Source organism: Heterocephalus glaber, unplaced genomic scaffold (genome assembly GCF_053883595.1).
Source record: "Heterocephalus glaber isolate CG9 unplaced genomic scaffold, H.glaber_assembly_v1.0 deba00000818, whole genome shotgun sequence".
In the NCBI taxonomy this organism is placed as follows: Eukaryota; Metazoa; Chordata; class Mammalia; order Rodentia; family Bathyergidae; genus Heterocephalus; species Heterocephalus glaber.
Window position 1 is genome coordinate 17,235,985 of NW_028258164.1, and position 22,111 is coordinate 17,258,095.

The following is a 22,111-nucleotide window of genomic DNA, read 5'->3' on the forward strand; positions in this document are numbered from 1 at the left end:
CCGGTGCCCGAGGGCCTCCCAGCACTTTCACTTCCGCAGAGGCGCTGGCGGTGACACCCAGGAGGGCCCGGCCCAGCCCGGGGCTCTCCCAGCGCGGGAGGGTGAGGAGACCTGTTTGCAGGGGCCGTGGGAGGCCCAGGCGGGCCCTGCTGCACCCGTCTGCCCAGGGCGTGTTTGGTGTCCTCACCTCTCGCCAGCCCTTTGTCTGGAAGGGACAGTCGGCCGCCTCGCAGCTTGCCCTCCTCTTTTCCCAGCCTCAGCCCCTCCACCAACTTCCCTTTCTTCTCTCCCCTTTCTCTGCTCTCTGGATGGGTAATCACAGGCCCCAGCTGCCCAGCACACAGCCGCAGCCGCCGCTGGCTGCCAGCGCCCCGACTTGGCCAGGAAGTCCGGGCCCTGCTGCAGCCCTCATGGGTTTTGACAGCTTTGCTTTCCCGCTTGCAAGAACAATAAGAGAGTGATCCTGAAAGCTGTTGTTTGGGACTAAGGGAACCAGCGGACTGGCCACCCTTTGCGGAATTCTGTTCCTCCCATGGCTCAAACTATTGCTACAGTTCCCAATTTTTTACTGTGGTAAAATACACGTAGCAAAATTCACCACCTTAACTATTTTTAAGTGCACACTTCAAGGATGTTAAATACCCTTATAATGCCGTACCACTCATCAGAATTCCTGTCATCTTGTAACACTGAAACTCTGACCCTACCAAATAAACACTGGCCCACTTCCCCTACTGCCCAGCTCCTAGCAATGCCCTCCTACCCTGTCTCCACAATTGTGACTGCTGTGTGAAGTACCTCCTAGAGTACCATTATCATATTACTGCAAGGGAAGATCCCCCATATGCCTTCTCATGATGACCCAGAAGCCTGCTGCTAAGGCTTAGAGTGCTTTCCAGATGAAAACTGGGTAACTCCCATCATCCAAATGGATGATGGATATGATCGCTGCCCAATATCCATTTGTTTAGGGAAAGATTGGAGCCTGCAAAAACACCCTTTGGCTGAGCTCATTTTCAGACATCCAGACTCTTGCTGTCTTCTACGGTGGCTTACAGACAGTTTGGGTTCCAGGTATTTCATGCAAATATTTCTATAACATCCCTCAGCATCAAAAGAAATATAGTTCGGTGGAAACTGCAGGGGTTTTCTTGGTTTTTTTGGACAAGACAAGGTGGGGGGGGTGGTTCCTGCCATTGAACCCTTTTTAGGGTCCAGTCCTTTTTATATTTTATTTTGAGACAGGGTCTGTCTTAAATTGCTCAGGCTGAGCTCAAACTTGAATCCCCTGCCTGAGGCTCTGAAGTCTCTGGAACTGCAGGCACGCGCCACCCCACCCAGCAGGAAAAACACAGTTTTGCAGCAGACAGCCCTGTGTTCTTACCGCAGCCGCACAGTGCACTCACACAGGAACTGAGTGTGTTGCTGACTCCCAGGGCACTGAGCCATTCTCCTCCCAAACAGAAGGAACATCTACCTAATGGGTTTCCTGCAAGGTCCTTTTGTGAGGCAGGAGCACAAAATGCCTGGGCTGAATGTGGCTGGGCCAGTGGAAGGCTGAGTTCCCTTTGCAGAAACCTCTGGGCCAGGAGGCAGCTGTGCCCCCCAGCATAGGTGCTGCACCAACCTGCGCCTCTGGCTTCCACCTACCAGTGAGATGTCTCTACAGCCGACCAGGAAAAGCTAGAGAGGACACAGGGCTTGCCAGAGGCAGCTTCTGGCAACAGAAACCAGGACACCAGGAGGTGATGGAGAAAGGAAACCACACTGCCAGCAGAAGCTGGGACTGTGTAGCACTTTCCAGATTGTGGAGCACTGTGTGACACTGCCTCCCCAACTCTTCCAAAACTGCTATTATGTGCTTTGTTATTGTGGGGTGCAAACATATGCATCCATCTTTACTTTAGGATGTTTTTATTTTTATTTTATTTTATATATATATATATTTTTTGGTACCGGGGATCGAACTCGGGTCCTTGCGTTTGAGCAGCAGGCAATGAAACCACTGAGCGAAATCCCCGGCCCTATGTTTTTTGGGGGGTTTTTTTGTACCGGGAATCAAATTCGGGTCCTTGCGCTTGCACAGCAGGCAGCGAAACCACTGAGCTAAATCCCCGGACCTACCGGCCCTATGTTTTTAGGGTGCTGGGCATTGAACCCAGGGCCTCTTACATGCGAAGCATAGGTCTGACCATTGGTACATCCCACCCCTGTTCAGAATTTGCCCCATGTTTTCCTTGGCCTCAGAATAAGCAAAAGGTTCTGCCTCTGGTTTCTGTGGAAGCCCAGAAACTATACCTGTACACTGCTCTCCCTTCCAAAGGATCCTGCTGCCTCCAGCAGGGTGCCAACAAGGCCAGGCCACCTCGGCTCATGCACAGAAGGGGCACTTCCTGTCACTAGGCCCATCCACCCGCTTGGGAGCCACCCTTCGCTGTAGCCCTTCCTGCAGGAGTGAGTGAGCGTCCTCACTGAGGAGGAGCCTATTTGTCTAAACAGCGAAGGGTCTAAGTAACCCTTTGAAATTAATTGCTGTTCCTATAGCTAAAAGCATAACAGGCTTTGATTACATGCTAACTAGAATGAAACATAATCCCGAGTTAATTATGTGGAGATAATTTTATAATTATATGATTCAATTTAAGAAGCAATGTGTTGTTAACCTCCAATTTTAACAGGAGAGAAGATTCCAAACAAAAACAGTCACAGATCTGCATCTTTTCAAAGCCGTCTCAGCATTGTCCCAAACGTGGTCGTTGGGTCCTTGAACAGGGAGCAGCAGATACCTACGTGTGCTCCCCTCAGAAGAGGGAAAGGGAGACAAAGGGGCTGTCCGAGCAGGGCATTTCCCAGCGCTGACCAGCTCTCCGCTACGGCAGCCCATCTGCATTTCTATTCTGTACCGCTTGTATGAGGAAGTCACACCCAAGTCTGACCACTCTGAGCCCCAGAGAATGCCAGTCTTCAGGACTGCAGCAGGATGTGAAGGACTCTGAGGCCCAAGCCTGAGGTTAAGGTCAAAGCCCAGCCCCCCCCAACAGGTGGTTTAGTCCTCGCCCCCCAGTCCAGTGCCCTTGGAGAAGGTGCCCGCCACAGCCTGCAGGACGAGGCCTGGCGGCGCTCTGGTCCTCCCTCCTTCCTCTCCCATCCTTCCGTCCCTACAAAAAGAGCCTTCTGGTGGCCTTGAAGGCAAGGTGCCCATGGCCAATGCCACACTGGGGCCAACTCCAGGCCTGCTCTGATGACTGGCCACCCTTCGAGAGGTCTGAGGGACCTGTGACAGTCCTAAGGGCTGGAACCCCAGGGGTGGGTAGGGAGGGAGTCCCACTGGAAGACCAAAATCCAGTCCCTAGAATTTATGGTAACCTGCAGCCCCAGAGTGGGCTAGGGGTTCATCAGATAGAAAGATACCTTCTACAGACAGATGGGAGCTCCCATGGACTGTGAGCTCCGAGGAACAAAAACAGCATGTCAGGAGGAGCATAAGGCAGACCTACTGGTGTCACCACCAAAACAGCTCTGTACCCAACCATGCTTTCGTGCCAGGCACCGGATGAAGGAGTGTGGGCCTCAAGGGGCCAGTGGAAGTTGCCCACACATTTCCACGCAGGTAAGCGCATCTGTCCATTGTGGCAAAGCAAGTCTGTCTCTGTGAAGATCTTCAGCATCCCTGCCCCACCCCTGCCCCCACAGGGGTATTTCATCCGCACTTTTTAAAAAAATGCTTCCTAGTCCAACTTGAATATGCAATGAGGCACTAGAGCTTTGTGGCGGAAATATAATTAAACTGGTGAAAGATGTAAAAGATGAAGAATGGGGATGACATCAGGCTGATTTCACACTTGGCAGTCCGATAGCTGGACCCAAGCCGCGCTCTTGCCACGCAAGGTAGATCAAAGTGCCCTGCCACTGCTAAAAAGGCAAAAGGGGACTTGAGTATGCTAATCCCCAGGACAAATATATTTTAATCTTGTTAGAATACAAGTTAATGCTGCAGCGCAGTGGCTGAACTTGGTCACACAGTAGAGACCCATTTTTATTTTAGCTATGAATGAGGCAGATCTCTTGGTTTATTCATCGATAATAAAAGTAAATTTACAAAATGAACCCCTCTTTGGCCTGTGTCACCCCCAGCCCGAGCTTCCCTGTCAGGGTGGGTGGGGATCCTGGAGGCTCCGGGATGGGTCCATTCCTGCCACCATTCAAACCCTCCTTGTCTTTCTGCAGAGGTCCTGCTGGCTGAGGAAGGAGCTCAGCTCATTTGGCTGAGGAGAAACAGGGAAACTCTGAAATTAATTAAAAGATTCTCCAAAGCAATCTGTTTCCCTTTAGGCCTGAGGTTTGACAACCAGGCCAATTCCTTCCTATCAGCCCTCTCACTTTAATTTTTACAATGTCAATTTTCATTACTATTAATTATTTGCTGAGCTCCAACTGAACACCCAGCATTGCCCCGCTTAGCAAGAAGCTCCCCATTCTTGACTCTGTGTGTTTCCATTTCTGATGGATGTGGAATGTGCAAGTTTGCACATGTGTGCATGTGAAATATTGGGCACAAGGAGAAGGAAAAACACGAGTATGCAGCACTCCCCCTGAAATAAGACCAAGGGTTGAATGCTGTGCAAAGTCACAGATCTGTCTGAGCCACTGAACGTGTGAGCGTGTGTGTGTGTGTGTGTGTGTGTGTGTGTGTGCATAGGCCCGTGCAAGCCAGCCGAGCTGTGAGGTCATGGAAGGTTAAACTGGCCTGCAGAACCTGCCTGCTGAATATTGCTGATGGCAGCCGTCTAAAAGGCAATTTCTGTCTCTCTGCTCTGGGGTGTGTTAGAATTCCGGCCGCCTCAGGCAGAAAACCTGACTTGCGCCGGCCTTTGTCTGCCTGCACTCCCCAGCCCTCCCTTCCAGCCCCCTGGACCCCAGGAGCCAGGCAGGTGAGGCAGGCTGAGGCTCAGATCCCGGGGAGGGCAGTGGACTGCAGGACCCCCACACTGAGCCAGTCGCCCCCACGGACCCTCGTTCCAGGACTCAGGGAGGTCAGCTCTTCTCTGCTTCCTGCTGTGTACGGAGCACACATGCAAACACACACATACACACTGATTGTTGCAGAACATGATCTGCACATGTAGGTTCCAACATTCCTAGGAATCGAAGCCGAAGTAAGCTCAGGGTCCAGCAGAGCTCCAGAGACTCTGGGAGTGACTATCTTGGCACCATGTCTTCCTCCGACACTCCTAATCCTGTCAGCCTCTGTCCCCTCCACAGACACTAACACTTCCTGCATTCCTGCTCCCTAATCTAGGACTCCCAGACACCAGTGTACCCCATCTTTCTGTCTTAAAGAGCAACAATACCTAGTATTTATGGAATCCTACCAGGTGCAACAGTATTAGTCTGCTAGAGATATCATGGCAGAATACGGTGGAGTGGGTGGCTTTAACAACAAAAATCTCTTCTCCCTCCTGGAGTTTGGGAGCACACGCTCAAGGTGCCTCGGGCTCCTCTTCCTCTCCTCTTCCCATCTTCTGGTGTCACCTGTGATCCTTGGTGTTCCTTAGCTCCCAGACTCATAGCTCCAGCTGCCTCTGTGGCCACATGGCTTTCTTCCCACACCCCTAACCCTGTGTCTGGGTTCCAAACTCCCTCTTCTCACAAGAGCTCCAGTCATGCTGGACTCAGGGTCTGTCCTGGCCCAGTAGGACCCCCCCTTACTTTGATCACATCTGGAGGGCCCTGTGTTCACATGGTCGTGTTCACAGGTTCTGGTGGACAGGGTTTGGGGGACACTGAGTGTTTTACGCAGAATGTCCCATGGGACACCCTGAAATAATTCTTCTGTCTTGTGGGCACAGGAGTGAGGCTCCAAGGAGTGAAGCTGTCCTGGCTGGAGAGTGCATGGCAGTCCACTTGAGCTCCCAGTCACTCTGTGATGTTTCTCTCAGCTTCATCAGGGGTTCAAGTCACCAGCCACATAACCCTAAGTTGGTTTGTTTCTCAACAGACTACATAGATCTGAGCCTCGGGTGGCACAGTGGGTAAGAGGCAGAATCCTTGACACTGCTCCAGTGCCTTGTAGGTGAGGATGCCCATTCTATGGAGCACCTCAGCAGAGCCCAGTGCTGAGGCTCCAACCCCAAGGACCTGGGGATAGGGGGACCTGAAGTGGAAATGACTAATCATGTGATGTGCATCAAGGTGAACACCGGCCACATGCTCCAGGCGGACCAAGGCAGAAGACAGATGCATGGCAAAATGCTTGGGCCAAGCTTTGGGTGGATGCCTCCCCACTGACTGACTCTGTAAGGCCGTGGAGGGTCAGATGCAGGCTTCAGCTCCTTTCAGCCTCTGCCAAGCCTTGGACTCTGGTGCCGAGGGACCAGGAATGTGAGCCACCCACTCTACCGGAGTTCAGGGACTTCATGGTCACTGCTGAGGACAGAGTGCTGAGCGCTGGCCAACTGTTTGGAGCATAGCCCTTTCCAGTCCTGTAACATCCAGACGACAGAGGACAGAGCATGTGTTAATCGGCTTTCTGCCAATGTGACGCGATACCTGGGAAAACCGAAAGGGGTTAGGGTTTGTTTAGGCTCACGGTTTTGGAGGTTTTGTTCATCATGACAGAAGGTCATGACAGAGAAAAGCTATTCACCTCCCCTCAGTCAGGAAGCAGAGAGGAAGGGAGGAGCCAGAGACCAGGTAAAGTCCCCAAGGTCACCCCTCATGAGCCACCCCTTCAAATTTCCTGTTTCCATCACCTCCCAATAATGCCACCAAATTATGATATTGAAAGTGGATTAATCCACTTGGTGAACTCAGAGCCCTCGGGCCCTGTCACTTCCCAAAGCCCATCAGCTGGCAGCGAAGGCTTTAGCACAAGAATTTTGGGGACATTTCAAATCCAAACCATGGCAGAGGGGTAACAGCCTTCCCAAAGCCAAGGGGCTGAAAAGTGGACCTGCGTTTATCCCTCCGGGGTGACTGCCTTTGACAGCCAGTGATGGGGCGATGAAGAACAGAAGCCATGCTAATCCTGTGGCATCAGCACTCAGGGACAAACATTGCTTGGGGACTGTGGAGACATGTGCACTCCTCACTGTCCCAAGTGCACTCACCCTTTCTCCAGCCTCCCTTGTCTTTTTAACTGGGTGTTGGGGACACCAAATTAGACCTGCCTAGTGGCCCACTGGGTCCCTCCACCAAGGCTTGTGAAGGCAAGCAGTGTGGTTCTCCTCATCCCTCAAGGGTCTGGATGTCACAGGACTGGGCACAGGACCGCAAGGCCACATTGCATGGGTAGCAGCCCTGGACCCAGGGGGCAGAGGGCTCTGACTCTCCTTGGACGCATGGACATGTTGGTGAGAGGTACAGCGACTCTGGTAGGGTGTGCTAGGGCCTGGCCATTCATGACTCACCCAGGACCCTGCATGTCACCCCACAGTGGCGCCTTCCCTGTGAGTTCCAGACCTGGCGAAGAGAGTTAGACTTCCTGCCCATGCTTCTGCCTATCTGTGCCTCCCTTCCCAACTGGCGCCCCCCGCCCTAGGTCCTGATGAGGCCAGGGATCAGTTCTTGCCAGGGCAGAGGCCTCATTTCATTTCCACTGCCGAAGTGGAGTGGGGAGAACACCAGGCCCTGCTGAAGATCCCACCTTAGAGTCAGAGAGAGTGGGGCTGTGACGCCTTCCAGGGTGTACGAGTCTGCTGCTCCACTTGGCCCTGTGAAGAGCTCACACACACTGCGTCAGAGAGTTAGTCACCCCAGGAGCTCCACACCTGCATTTGGGCTCAAACCTAATTGGTTGTGAGATTTATCTGCTAGCTTGCCACCCTTGGTCCCCATTGTTCACCGAACTGGCTCCCTCACACACTGCAGATCTTGGGAGATTCCAGAGCCCTCCTGCCCTGGGGCTGGGTGCCCTGTGGGCTGCTCCCCCTCCCTGCATCCCCTCCCTTCTCACTCCCCGCCCCCAGACCCTCGGGTCCCACAGTCTCTGGGGCCTCAGTACTGGGAAAGCTCATGTGCACCTCCAGCTGTGACTTGACCATGGGACACAGAGGAGGCCAGAGCACCATCCCACTCGGACACCACTGACACCAACCACACTAGTGCTGTGGCTTTTGTGAGGCTGAGGGAGCCTTCAAGGGAGGGTCAAGAATGGCTGTCCTCCAGAGGGAGAGCTCTTCCATGGTCAGAGACCCCTTGCCAGGTCCTTGGGCCCAGACACAGTGGCTCTCAGGGTACCAGGTCTGCAGGAGGGGACACAGGAGACTCCTGGATAATGCCTGCTCTGTTCACATGTGCCCACCATCCTGGCCCCAGGACAGTGAAGCCTCTTGACTTAGCAAAGGTGCTATTTGTGACCTACACAAAATTAATTTATTGGCTGCCACAGTGAATTCCCAAGGGGTGTGTTCACACAGCAGAGAGCGAGGAGCACCTTCCCGCATGTGACAGTGCAGGAAAACTGCTGGGAGAGGGCTGGTCAGGGACAAGGGGCCCTCTCTGGTGAGGTGTGAGACCCCAAGATACCACATCCCTGTTCTTACCTGTCACCTGCCACTGGGGAGGCCGGAGGGGTGCAGGGGTCAGAAGGCCCTGGTTTGAGTCCTGCGCATGGCTGTGTGACCCTGGGAATGAATGTTACTTACCCTACCTGCACCTCAGTCTTCCTGTCAGTAAGATAGGGATGAGAGTCACAGTGCTTCCGCTATCAGCTGTTGGGATTGACTGACCTGGATGTGGACCCCAGGGTCTTGTGTGCCTACCTTGGACCAGGGACTGGAACCAGCCATGTCCTCAGAACCTGCTCTAGCCCCAGGGTTGGAGCCATGGGTCTCCTACCTCGGAGCTCCTGTCCCCGACCACCTCTGACCCAGCTGTGGTTCCCGGCTGGTTCTGTGAGTCCTGCTGTCTAGAGACACTCTCAGCATCAGAGACTGAGGTTTATAACCAGTGGCAGTGATGTCACAGCACATCCGAGGAAAATCCACATGGCGTGATAGAAAAATATACATCGGTATAAGATACATTACCATTATTCAAATCCTCCCCCTCACTTCGAACACATTTATTCCAGTGTCCTTGTCACCTTCTCTACTAGTTCCAGAAGTCCTCTTTCCTGAGTGTCTTTTCTTGGCTGCCTGGATGTCCTGAACGGATCCAAAACATTTTCCCTTTCATTTTGACTTGGGGAAGAGCCAGAAATCGCACGGTCTTAGATCAGCTGAGCAAAGTGGATGAGGACACAACGTCATGTGTTTATGAGCCTGCCTTTCCGTTGGGTGGCCCTTGACAGCAGCATTCACCATTTTTGATCACACCTCATGTGTGTGTGTGTGCATACGTATGCTCACAAATGCACTTCTGAGAGCTGGGTGCTCTCACAAAGAGGCCAGGATACGGTGACTTGAGGTTCACAGAAGTCTCCTTTCCCTCCCTGACTCATTCTTGCTATGCACGGCTCTTGGCAGCTCTGCCACGGGGGTCCCTTAGAGCCCCACTCCTTCCCAGCACTGTCAAGTGGGACAGTTGGTTATGATGAACATGTCCTCTGTCTGCTGCCATGTGGCCACCTGGCTAGTGTGACGAGGACTACAGTTTCAGTTTTACTTCATTTTCTGTGACTTCAGTGAGCTGCTTCCTGGGGCTGGACAGTTCCCTGGGCACAGCCATCCACAGCTGGACACAGGCAGAGGACAGGCCTGGCATCTTACGGCTGCAGTGGGGCAAGAGGACCTCGTCCCTTGATCACCTCATGCCAGCGACCTGGGGAGCCACTGGACCTCTGTGCTCCTGGGAGCAGAGCGATTGTACCTGGCTCTTCCCACACCTTTCCTACTCAGTCCTTTTACTCGTTGAGGTGCCAGGCACCTGGTGTGATAATGTAGGTCCCTGCCCACCTGGGGTGGCACCACCTTCCTGTCCCTGGGCCCCCTGACCTGTGGCACTGAGCCATAATCTGCAACTTGGGCTCTTTATAAATGTGTCAAAGGACACCTCACATCCATCTACCATGGGAGCCACTTTTTTTTGGTACTGGGAATCGAACTCAGGACCTTGTGTTTGCAAGACAGGCACCAGAACCACTGAGCTAAATCCCCAACCCCAATGGGAGCCACTTTTAAGTGCACAGCCACGTGATGAGGAGGACACTCACAGGACTTCCTGCAGCTCGTGCCACACTCAACCATGGGACGCTTTCATCTCAGTAAATGGGGCCTCTGCCCCTCCGAACGCTCGTCCCCCTCATCCCAGCCCAGTGCCCACCACTGTATGGAGTGCCCCAGGGACATCACGGGAGGGGACCATGCTGTGTCTGTCCTTTAGTGTCTGGCTTCCCCCACCAAGCTATGGACTCAGCCTGAGCTCAGCCATCGGGCACCAGCACTGTGCCCTTGGATAGATGACTTCGTAGTCCCGCCCATGCTTTGCTTTCCCCATCTGTAAAGGAGGGATAGCAATGCCTGCTTTCGAAGGTTCCTAAATGTGGGACAGTCCTGTCCTTGCAGTGCGGGACACCCCTCAGCATCCTGGGAGCTGTCCACTCTCCTGTCCCTTCACCCTGGGCCTCTTCTGCTCCATGCCACTCACCCCTGCCCCACATTGGTCTCTGGTTGCCTCTGCCTGGACTTCAGTCCTCGCTCTTGTGGGTGACCTTGTCCCTGAGGCTCAGTTTACTCTGGGGGCTGCCGTCTGGTCTTCTGCAGGCCTGGCAGGAGGAGGTTCAGAACCCTCGGTCACTGTGATCTTGCCCACCACGATGGGCACTAGGCTGCCGATTCTCCCTCTGTGGAAAAGCCTGAGATCCCTGAAGGTGCCCCTCCAGGTGAGGGTGCGGGCACAGTGCACATTGGGTAGGGCTGGCCTCAGGCAGGGTCTGCTGGCCACCAAACTAAAATGGCCTTTCTGCCCAGGATGGATGGCAGGAGGGGAGAGCTGGTAGTGCCTGTGGCAGGCCTTGCCGCTGCTGCCCACCCAGGAGTGGCCGGGGACCCATGGGTGTCTAGGAAAGAGCGAGCAAGGTCCCTAATCCCCAGCCTGGCCCTTGCCAGCTGTTCACTGTGCCCAGACCAGGCCTTTCTGCCCTCGCTAGATTGATCTTTCAGCTTGCACAGGCCGTGAGTGGTGTCTCACTCCTTCCCCATGAGAACAGTATACCACACTCTCCCCAGACCCCTCAGTGAGGCCCCAAACTTGCTGTCCTCTCCAAAGGCCCTGCCTTCCCTTCCCCCATCGCCACCTGGCTCTGTGCACCCCTGGCCTCCATCATCCAGAACCTGAGCTCCAATTTTGTCCCTGGCCCCACTCCCAGGCACATTCAGACTGATTAGAAGCTGGGTCAGTGAAAACCTGACTGAGGACAGTGTGGTGTGCACCCCTGTAAATGTCAGCACTCTGGGAGGCTGAGGCAGGAGGATTCTAAGTTGGAGCCCAGTCTGGGCAGCTTAGTTAGACCTTGTCTCAGAATAAAAAATAAAAAAGGCTGGAGATGGAGCTCAGCATGAAGGCCCTAGGTTCAATCCTCAGTTCCACAAAAGCAAAACAAAACAAAAACCACCCCCAAGGCGAGGAATGAGCAAGGCCACCCCGGATTCGGTGCAGAGCCTGGGAAGGGGCCCGTGAAGTGGCTGGGCTGCACGCATGGCTGCGTCCTCTGTGTGGCTCGAATCACACAGAGGAAACACCACTGCCCAAAGAGAAGGGGGGCTGGCTCGGAAGTGGTGCATCCGCTCCCACGGGAGCAAGCGACTCTACGTCCGTAGTCAGTGATGGGCTGGACCACGCGGCCTGCAGCGGACTGGGGGGCAGCAAGGACAATGAGGCCCGGACACAGATCCAGGCTGGGGAGGCTCAGGGTGTGGGCTGAGCTCAGCCAGGGCCCGGGCCCGGGATGGGTCTGGATCTCACCGTGGGAGCCTGGCCAGGCAGGGCACTTCGGCTTCCCACAAGGGTGGCAGGTGTCACCTGCTTTCCCTCTCTGTGGCCTGCACTGCTTGTCCCTCCCCAACTCTGAGGCTCCTAGGCTGCAAAGGCCCAGCTCGCAGCACCAGGTTCCTGGGTCTTGGGCGGTTTCTGGAACCTTCTCCCTTTGTCCCCCAGGCCTGGGAGGCTCCTTGTCGCTTCTCTCCGTACAGCCGCGTTGCCATGGCTGGCCTCAGGCATCTGGGCTCCAGGAAGCACGGCCGGCCGTGGGGCCCAGTGAGGGGCTGAGAGTGGGCTAAGGTGGGAGACAGGGCTTTCTGGGAGCAAGAGAAACAAAGGAAAAGAAGCACAGACCCCGTCTGAGCTGTGAAGGCCAGGGGACAGTGACCGGGGGAAGTCGGGGACTAGTACAGGGCAGGCAAGGAGAGAGGCAGGGCCCTCAGGAGCGTCTCGAAGGGGCTGAGGACAGAAGCTGGGGCACATGGGACACAGCCCAGGGAAGGACTATTGATAGCAGCAGCAAGGTACAAACTCAAAGCGGGGACTAGGTGACAGGAAATCGTGGAAAAGTCAAGGTGCTGAGGAACCACGGGGACCTGTATGTCCCTGGGGAGGCCAGTGACTGGCATGGCAGGCTTGGGCAGGTGGCCGGGATACACAGGCTGTCCTGACAGCAGGCCTCTACAGCCTGCTCCTTCCAGCCACAGACACCCCGACCATTGGGATACAGGAACCTGGAGGGGGATGGAGCTCTGTGTGTGGGGTCGGTGCAGAGAACTCTGTGTCATCTCAGAGACCGAGGACAAGGGGCCGGGAGGGAATGCTGAGGGAAGTCGGCGTCTGACCCTGGAAGGGCAAAGGTCACACCACCCACCTGTTCCTGGGGTTGACAGGGGACAGAATCACAGTGTCTGGCCTCATTCGCTGCCGTGCACGTTTCTAGAATCATGTGGAATGACGGGTATTTTCAGGACCCACTTCCTCCAAATTCTTTATTTCACAAAGGATTTTGACACCGACCGTAGACCACTCAGACCCTAAAGATCACCTCCTCCTGGGCCTGCAAAAAGGAGTACGTGGGACTCACAGCTCACTTGCACCCAAAACCCTTTCCTTTCCCTCTGATGCTGGGCTGTCAGCGACCCTGTAGTCTCGTTACTCACCCAGAGTGAACGGCAGCGATGGGATTGCCAGCTTTCCTCTGCTGCCATGGGTCCCCTGGGTCTCCCTGATTGGACAATTCTGGTCTGTGCTTTGGGTTTCAGATCATCGATAAGTTTTCCTGCATCCTGAAAGGCTTTTCAGAACTCAGTTCACCAACAGTCTGTCATCTGAGTACCAAGTGCAGTCAGTTCATATTTTTGGGACAGAAACTCCGGATTAGTGTTCATTTGAGGATGAGCGCTCAGAGAGAGAAAGCCAGGCTGGCACCAGGCAGCTGGAGCACAGACAGAAGTCGGTGTGGCTAAGCACCAAGGATGGCTTCCTCGGCCTGTCAGAGCCTCAGTTCTTTGAGCAGCAAACCCAGCTTCTGATACTCAGAGCAGGCTCCTATATGGGTTCTGAGATCTCAGAGGGAAAAATTCATCCCCATTTTTGCTAATCCGTCTCTAACTGAAACTGACCAGCTCTTCTCATTATGAACTAGACATCAAACCATAGGACACTCAGCTGCACATGGGACACTGGCCACTATAAGCACAGATATTTTTATGTCCCCTCATAGAAATCTCAGAGTACCATTTTTACTTATCACCACTTAAACATCTGTCAATAAGCCGGGCATGGTGGCATATACCTGTCATCCCAGCTACTCGAAAGACTGAGGCAAGAAGATTCCAAGTTCGAGCCCAGCCTGTGCAACTTAGTGAGACTCTACCTCAAAATAAAAATAAAGGGGCTGGGGATTTGGCTCGGTGGTTTTGCTGATTGCTGTGCAAGCAGAAGGACCTGAGTTCGATCCCTGGTACCAAAAAAAAAAATTTTTTTTTAATAAAAATAAAAACAGAAAGGGCTGAGGATGTAGCACCCCTGGGTTCTATCCCCAGCATATAAAAAAACTCCCAATAGACAGCAGCTAGATTTTGGCCTGAAATATGTTAGCAAAGAAACAGACACATCACACCGTGTGTGTTCTTACCATCTGTATCTGGTTTCCATGCCATCCTGCATATTTCCTTTTACACATTTCAATATCTCCACCTAAGAAGAGTTACATGGACAGACTTTCCAAGGCTGCCCAAGGACCTGTGCACTACCAACGGCAAGGAGGCTCAGGTCGGGGGCATTTAGGGAAAGGACCATGGGGTCTCTGGAAGTTCACAGGATACTGTCTTCACCCAGTCTCAGCAATCAGGGAGGCAGCTGAGAGAGGCGAAGGCTGGGCCCTGTGCCTGTGACCCTAAGACCACCTTCTGTACAGCAATCCGTGCCTGCTGGGATGGCCCACCCTGCACTCTGACATCCCTCCCTGGCCCACCATCCCCAAGGTCGGTCTGCAGCCATGTGTGTACTCTGTCCCTCGTACCAAAATGGCAAATATTCACCTCTGTCCCTCCTGCCTCTGGTTGACACACAGGTGTATGTCACCATCTTTAAGAGAGATATCAGCAGGGATAGGACCACATCTGACCTAAGTGGTCCTGGTCTTCTCGAAGGAAACACTTTTGAGTTGTCGTGCACAGCCTCACTGCACCTGACATCTGCTCCTGTGTTAAGTCCAAGGGCCACAGGGGCTTTCTGGCGAGCCAGGCAGGAACAAGGAGGCACATGCAGAGGGCGGGCGCTGGAAGCTCAGGGTGTATCCAGCAGAGAGGGGCCGCACCCAGGAGGCCTGACCTTTGAATTCAGCCACTTCCGTGGCTCTGGTCCCTAAGCTCCCAAGTCATAATATCCAGCACGATGTCACTGGGGTACAATTCCACGGGAGGGGCCTGTAAAATGGGTGTGTATGTGTGTGCCAATTTTCATTACCACCCCTGTGACATTGGGAGCCCCAGGTGCTCGAGGGAGCTCATGCCCACCTGACAGGAGGTTCAGGGCAGGGCTCATGGCGGCTAAGGCTCCCTTGGCCCTTGACTGAGGACTGGGACTCCTCAGTTCTAGCACAGCCAGTCAGCATTGGGGCCTGGGTCTCCTCAAGACTTTCCTAGAAGACAGGACGCCAGCAAGGCTGCGAGGGACTTCACCTGCTGCACATGGAGGCTTCCCAGGGCCCCAGAGAGTGTCCAGGATGGGATGTATCCCTGTCCTTAGCAGGGCAAAGAAGCTCTTGGATGGTGATCCTGGGTTCCCTGAGTGAATAGGGAGAAAGAATCAAAATAAGAAGCCTCCCAATCAGAGAGAGCCTGTGGCCACAGTAGATGGCCCCATGCTTAGCGAAGCATGGGGAAGGAGAAAACCACCAGGGGGGACTGGGCCACAGGTCCTAAATCACACATAGCTTCATAACAGACACCATAACAGGCCGAGGGGTCTACCCCTCTTGTGCTCCCATCCCAGCCCAGCCAAAGTCTATATCAGAATAAAACAGAATGGTTTCTACTCTGCTTGTTGACAGCAAAAAGGGACAAAACCCTTCTAGAATCAGGGCTTGTGTTTGGAGTCCAAGGAGCTCCAGTGCCCGGGGCCCTACAGACAGCTGGTGGCATTGGGATGGGACGTCCAGCCCCTATGTGACACTGCATGCACCTTGAGGCTTTCTGGGGATCCCGGGGGAGCCCAGCAGACTGAGTTCCGCACAGCCAATTCTGCATTTGGGGCAGGACAGGGGCCCATCATCACACAGCCCAGGGGCCTACACGTTGGTCTCTACCCAGGACAAACAAGGCAGGTGGGCACCTCGAGAGGCGGAGGATACCTCCCCCGACCTGTGGCAGCTCCTGGTCTCTTATTCAACTGCTTCCTCCTTGGGACAAGAGGCATATTGGGGGTGGCCTCATCGGTCCCTCACAGGTCTCAGCTGGCTTCCTTTCCGGCTCCCCTCCCAAGTCCTGACCCACCAGCAACCCGAGTCCCACTCACCTGCAATCTCCCCTTAGCACTTCTGTGCCTCCCACCAGCAGGTGGGCCTCTGGCCTCTGGCCTGTCCATACTGACTGGATCTCAGGCCAAAGGCGGCCCTCATGGGCCAGGGATTTAGCTCAATGGCGCTGCACCTGCCTGGCAAGCGCAAGGTCCTGAGTTCGATCCCCTGCACACACAAAAAAGGCGGCGGCCAGCACGACCAGGCTCCCCCTTCACCTAAAATCCCTCACCACCAGGCCTCTCTCCTGGGCTGCCTGCACACCCAGGCAAGCCACAGAGCTTCCTGGCCCATGAGGAACACCAGGTATCCCCTCTGTGTTCTCTGTATCCTTTCCAGATCCAGGTGTAGATGCCAGGTGTCCTGTAAGCATGACCCTGTGCGCAAAGGGCAGAGTAGGGCAGAGGTGAACTAGCGTCAGAGCAGGGCACACGCAGACTCCTGGCGGTGGGCATTCAGGGTCCCAGAGCCTTTGAGTTCCTTGTAGAGGATCATGCAAGAAGAACTCTGAGGAGGGGCACAGCACTCTTTCACAGGTTGTGTAGGCTACTGTGACCCCAGGTCCCCTGCAGCCCCTTCGAGACCTGCACAGGAAGGACTGTGCCCAGAGCCCTCTCCAAGGGGATGGAGAGCTCAACTTGCACTGTAGAGCTTAGTTTTCTGGGCCACCCTAGGGGAGGTGCCCTTAGCTGTGCTGGGGCTTTCCAGGGTGCGTATGGAAGCTGGGATAAATGGGGAGGGACCAGCCAGCTGTCACTCTTGGTGATGGGGCTGTGTTTGAGTCTAGCTTGGAGTCTGTTACGAGCTCAGAGGCATGGGCTGTCACTGCAGGACCCAAGGTGACAGGGAACCCACTGCTGCCCGCTGTGGACAGGGCACGGCAGGCAGCCTGGTCCTACTTGCTTCCGGCCAGCAGCTCCAGGTAGTTGGCACAGTACCCAGCCCTGTGTGGACACAAGAGGAAACTCCCTTCTTCAGGAATGAATCGTGATGACCAGAAGGGAAGAACAGGTCAAAGAATCCAGGATATGAGACTCATGCCACAGATGGAAGGAAAAGCATTTCTTAAAAACAGAATCCAACACATCCCCTCTTCACCCTTGCATGTCCCCAGTCCACAGGGAGAAGCAGGGTCCCTGCATGGCTTTGTTTCACAGTGTTTAACATCCAACCTGCTCCCAGGCTCACCACTCTTCTGCGGGAGGCCCTTGCCATCTGCTTTTGGGTGCCCAGGGGCCTGAACCTCCCAGGCTGGGTGAGAAAGAACCACATACGACAGGCAGCAGAAGCTACCCAGCCCTGGCTGCCTTGGCCCTGGAATAAAGAGGGGCTTTTGTCCTTCAGAACTGAGCCAGAGCCTCACACCCACCAAGGGCACAAGATGGAGCTAATCTGCAACACTGCCTGCCCACCACTTGGGCATCACTTTAAAAAACACAAAAAGCCACACACACCCTAAAGACCCTTTAATCTTTATCCATGAATATTTAATCAGGGCTCTGATTGTATATGAAGGGAATTCAAGAGTATGTTTCCACCTAAGGTCTAATTATTTAATAATGGTAACAGAAGGCCCAGGGATTTAGCTCAGTGGTTCGGCCGCCTGCCTGGCAAGTGCAAGGTCCCGAGTTCGATGCCCGGTACCCCCCCAAAAATAATAATAATAATGGTAACAGAATCCACATTTGTATTAGAACTCGCTCGAATGTTGCTTTATAGACCGCCTTTTTAATAGAGGCTGAACAGTCTATTTTTTGGTGCCCACTTTTTTCTGCAAATCAGAGGGCATGAAGATGCATCATCATGGCTTTCGATAGAGAACAACAGAGCCAGAAAGAGGATTTCTATCAGGTGGTGACCGTCACATGATAGAAATCTCTTTCTTCAGCGATGGTGTCACCCTGAGGATTACAGTCACAATTTATTGGCCAATTTCAGACAAGATGCTGTAGAAAATTCCCACTTGTTCAGAAAGCTGCTAGCAGGCAGGCCCTTAATATAAAATGTCAGTACATTCTGACGCTTCAGGTGCCAACACGGCTATCCATAAAGTTTGAGATTGGTATTATTATTATTGGTATTAATATTTTAACTTAGTGCTTATAGGATCTTTCTGAGCACCAGCCATGCTTAATTAGATGACATTGGGCATCCAGTGCTTGGTTGAGAGCCCATGTGCCTTGGAAGGCTGATATCCCTGAGGGCCTCCCAGCTTCCCCCATTGCATCAAACATTGGCCCCACCTGGACCCAAGCCTGTGTCCCATCCCCTTGGCTTTGAGGGGACAGGGCCATCTATCTAGTCACTTGCTTTATTGTCTGAACTTTTATTGTGCTGTTGTTTTAGGGGGGCACAACCTGGCCCGACGAGATTCTTCAAATTCCCATTGCACAATAATGGCACATATAAGATTCTAACGTAGGGCCAGGGATTTAGCTCAGTAGTTTCACTGCCTGCTGTGCAAGCGCAGGGACCTGAGTAAGATCCCCCAGTGCCCCCCCAAAAAAAGATTCTAATGTATTTTCAAAGTAACCTGTAACATTTTGCTTTCCAACAACTTCTCAGTAGGGTAAATGTTTTGCAAATATCTTATTGTTGTATGGTAAGGTATTTTCTATGTCTGTCTTAAATCAAATTGTTTTTCTTTCATGAAAATCTTGGGATAATTCTTCAAGGTAAAGAGCATAAGGATCATGCATTTTCTATAAGGAATTAGAGGAATTCCCAGACACCATGTCTCTGAGATCTCTGCCATGGAGAAGCAAAGCTCTGGCTGGTTTCCTGTGTCCTGATCTTACTTACCTATGTATATGTGTTTGTGTATGTGTAGCTATATGTTGGGTTCTTTCCATCCATCCATCCATTTTGGGGCCTTCCTTCAGTATTCTTCTCTAGAGGAGAGAGAGCTGCATCTGATGTTCCAGACTCTACTTTTATAAACTGTCCTGACTGAGGACCCTGCAGGAAATGAGCCATACCACACCAAATACAATCCCACCTCCACCTCTGTCTCCTGACAGAGTAGGCCATGAGACAGGCTTCCTCCTCAGCAAGCTCACACACGGGTAGGGACAGGGCAAGCAACAAACTTTCAGGAGAGAACAATGCCTTTCACTGGCTCTTTCCCTAGGTGATTCTAGTGCAATGGATTTCTATAACTTCCATATTTCAAGTTTACTTATTGCATTTAATCTGTTTATTTACTTAGCTCCTTGCTCTTAAAGGCAAATAATCTGAGGAATGTAAGAACTTATAAAGGGGAATTAAATTGCAGGTGGAGAATCATAATAAAGACACACAGGTGCATTTTTATTGTGATGATGTGATGCTAGTGTGAAGTGTGTCTTGGTGTCAGACTCTGCAAGGTGCTGTGGAGTGGGCTTCCACACATTCAGTGTATGCTCATAGATCTGTGTCAAGCTTAAAAGCAGACCAAAATGTCACACCAACAAAGCTTTTTCTTGTATCTCATTAGGATCTAAAATTTAAGACTTTTTTATTTCCATAAAGCTATTATATCTATGAATAAACATCAACCTAAGCCAAGAAATAGGTATTAAAATATAGCCAGCTATTGACTCTTTTTTTTTGAGGGATTGTCTTAGTAAATAAAGTGTTGATCTCTCCCCAATGGGACTTTGGCTCAATTCTCCTCTCTACTCCTCAGTGAAATGGATTCACTGGTCTTGACTTATTCTCAGAATAAAGGTATACTGCTTGCCCAGGCCACTTTGGTCTGAGGACAGGATCATGCAGGTCTTCATAGAGACCCATGCACATTGTCTCAAAAGCACAACCTGAAGCAATTGGCTCCAAACTGTCTCCTCTGCTCACAAGTTTTTTCTTCTCCCTATTTTAATAAGCAGTCCCCCTTTTCTCCAAGAATTTTTACCCTAGAATTTGGCTAACTTTAAGAAACTTTCCTTGCACACCCTAGGTTTTGCATCCTCTCTCTCTCTCTCTCTCTCTCTCTCTCTCTCTCTCTCTCTCTCTCCTGGCTTTTTGGGGTGCTCTTGGTTTTGGTTCTTAGACGTCATTTAAAAGGCAGGAACATGGTGAGAAGGGGTACGAGGGACCCAGCTGCTCTGTCTCATTCCTGCTCACAAGGGGAAGCAGAGCAGCCCGCAGTCACCCACGGGGAGCTGGGGAGCCCCTGCACACGTGGATGAGTTTTCACAAATATTTACACAAATTCAACAAGTCTGACCTGGAAAAAATGTCTGGAAAGAAAAAAAAATGCAAGTGATGCATTATGAAAAATATTGTGACATACAAGACCCCATTTCTGGGAAGTCCAAGAAAAAAACTTTAAAGCCATATTTGGCAAAATGTGGTTTTGGCTTTGAGTGCAGGTGTCTGGTTCTCTCTGTCCAAGGCAGAAGCATGAACATAAATGAAAACGCCCACCAGGGACAGAAGGCACCACCCTCCCTCTGCATTGGTTAGGGTCAGAAACAGGATCCACATTTCCTTAACTCACTCTGTTTGTATTTGAGGGTGTGGAAAGGGGGTGTAACACTTCTACAATTTTAATCCTTACAGGTTTCCTGGAAGCTTCCTTTGTACCATGGTCTCCACCTGGTTTCCGTGAAGGTCTCTTGTGTTCTGAGAAATCATGGTCAGCCTTTGTGCATTTACCAAGAAAGCCCAAGTTAGGAAAATGTCCATGGCTTACTATTTCAAATGACAAATTAATCTCAAAGGATGAATTTAAATAAAGATATGGGGACCAAGGGTAGGTTACTTCCCTGCTGGGAAATGGTGCTAAGTACCCCTAACTCCTATTTCCATTGTATGTCAGGTGGGGTACAGGTTGACGGGGTGGCCGTAGGATCTGGAACATTCAAGTAGTTATCGGTGTGCCAAAAGAACAACCAACCACTCAACAAACAAACCCACACAGTCTCTCAGACTCCCAAATAAATGTCATTCATCTATAATCTATAAGACTGGGAGAAGGGAGAAAATGGACGTCCCATTTCCTTAGTTTTGGAAAATTTTCCTAGATTTAAGAATGGTTTTGGGCTGAAGAGCCAGTAGAATGGTGTCGTGTACTTTCTAGGCAATTATATAACAATAGGGCCCACAATTTTAGCTTTTTTGGGGGCAGAATTTGCACAGTGCTACTCACTCAATTCTCCCTGGCAACCAAAAGGATTTCTTTATTAAAACAAGTGTAGTCGGTACCCTAACAAGCCAAATAATTAAAGTTGAATTCAATTCCATTGAATGCAAATTTAACAGAGACAATTAAATACCCAAAAGTACTATACTTTGCATTGTATTAAGTATAGTCGATTTCCCACATCACTCTCCCCTTCTATCTCAGTAACACCAAAAATCTCCCCTGTTAGAAGAATGATACTGACACACTATTCAACAGTAAAATCTACACACTCAGTGTCAGCCAAAAATCTTCAGAAAAGAGCCCAGGGACTTTGCAACACAACAAAACACCGTCACTGCTCTCATCTTTTAATGCACGATGTTGTGATAAATCCACTTTACAAATCATTTGGACTCATGTACTGCTCAAGGTAAAGAGTATTCATTATTTTTTGCATTCCATTAAATTTTAGAGATTTTTAGAGTTTAAGCTTTTAAACTATAGTTTAAACTTGAAATCTAGATTTCATTCCTGATAAAAGTGGGTTCATTCTTTTCCCCAATACCATACAAAGTCTTTCAGAGGACCAAATTTGAAATTACTTGCAGTAGTCCCCTAAATTTGTGCCCAATCAAGTATTTCAGAAATCAAATCAAGTTCCTGCATTTGTATGTGTATATGTATCTTTGCTATGAAATATACAGTGTATATTTTTAAATCCCTATTTTCTTATGAAACAGCTTTGCTTTCTTTCCCCACAACCAAATTTAATGCTTTATTGCTAAGCCTGTTTGGTCCAAATCTGCAAAGGAAATTTAAGTTTCATGAACTCCTCGGCTTCACCTAAAGAGTGAGGGTTTGTCACGATGCCAAACAAATTTTCAAAACAATGTCATGCATGAGACGAACCTAGTATAAACAAGACAAATTTTCTTATCATGAAAGACATGCAGACACAAATGCAGACATTGACCTTTGCAGCTGTAACTTTGCTCTCTCTCTAGAATGAGTCGAACATCATTTCTAGAATTCAGTGTGATTAGCCGAGGCTCTACACAGAT

The 22,111-nt window shown here is 51.5% G+C and overlaps 1 protein-coding gene across 5 annotated transcripts in view; it reads right to left on the minus strand.

Moving 5' to 3' along the window:
* Positions 1-9,920: 9,920 nt before the first annotated feature.
* Cnpy1 (canopy FGF signaling regulator 1) overlaps positions 9,921-22,111 on the minus strand; it is an 86,633-nt gene continuing 74,442 nt past the window's right edge. For 4 of the 5 annotated variants that reach the window (XM_087207836.1, XM_004860338.3, XM_021240921.2 and 1 more), the window contains one exon: positions 9,922-22,111. In XM_087207836.1, the coding sequence (XP_087063962.1) occupies positions 22,074-22,111 (38 nt within the window). In that variant the 3' untranslated portion in view covers positions 9,922-22,073. The other variant, XM_087207838.1, reaches the window with a different exon arrangement.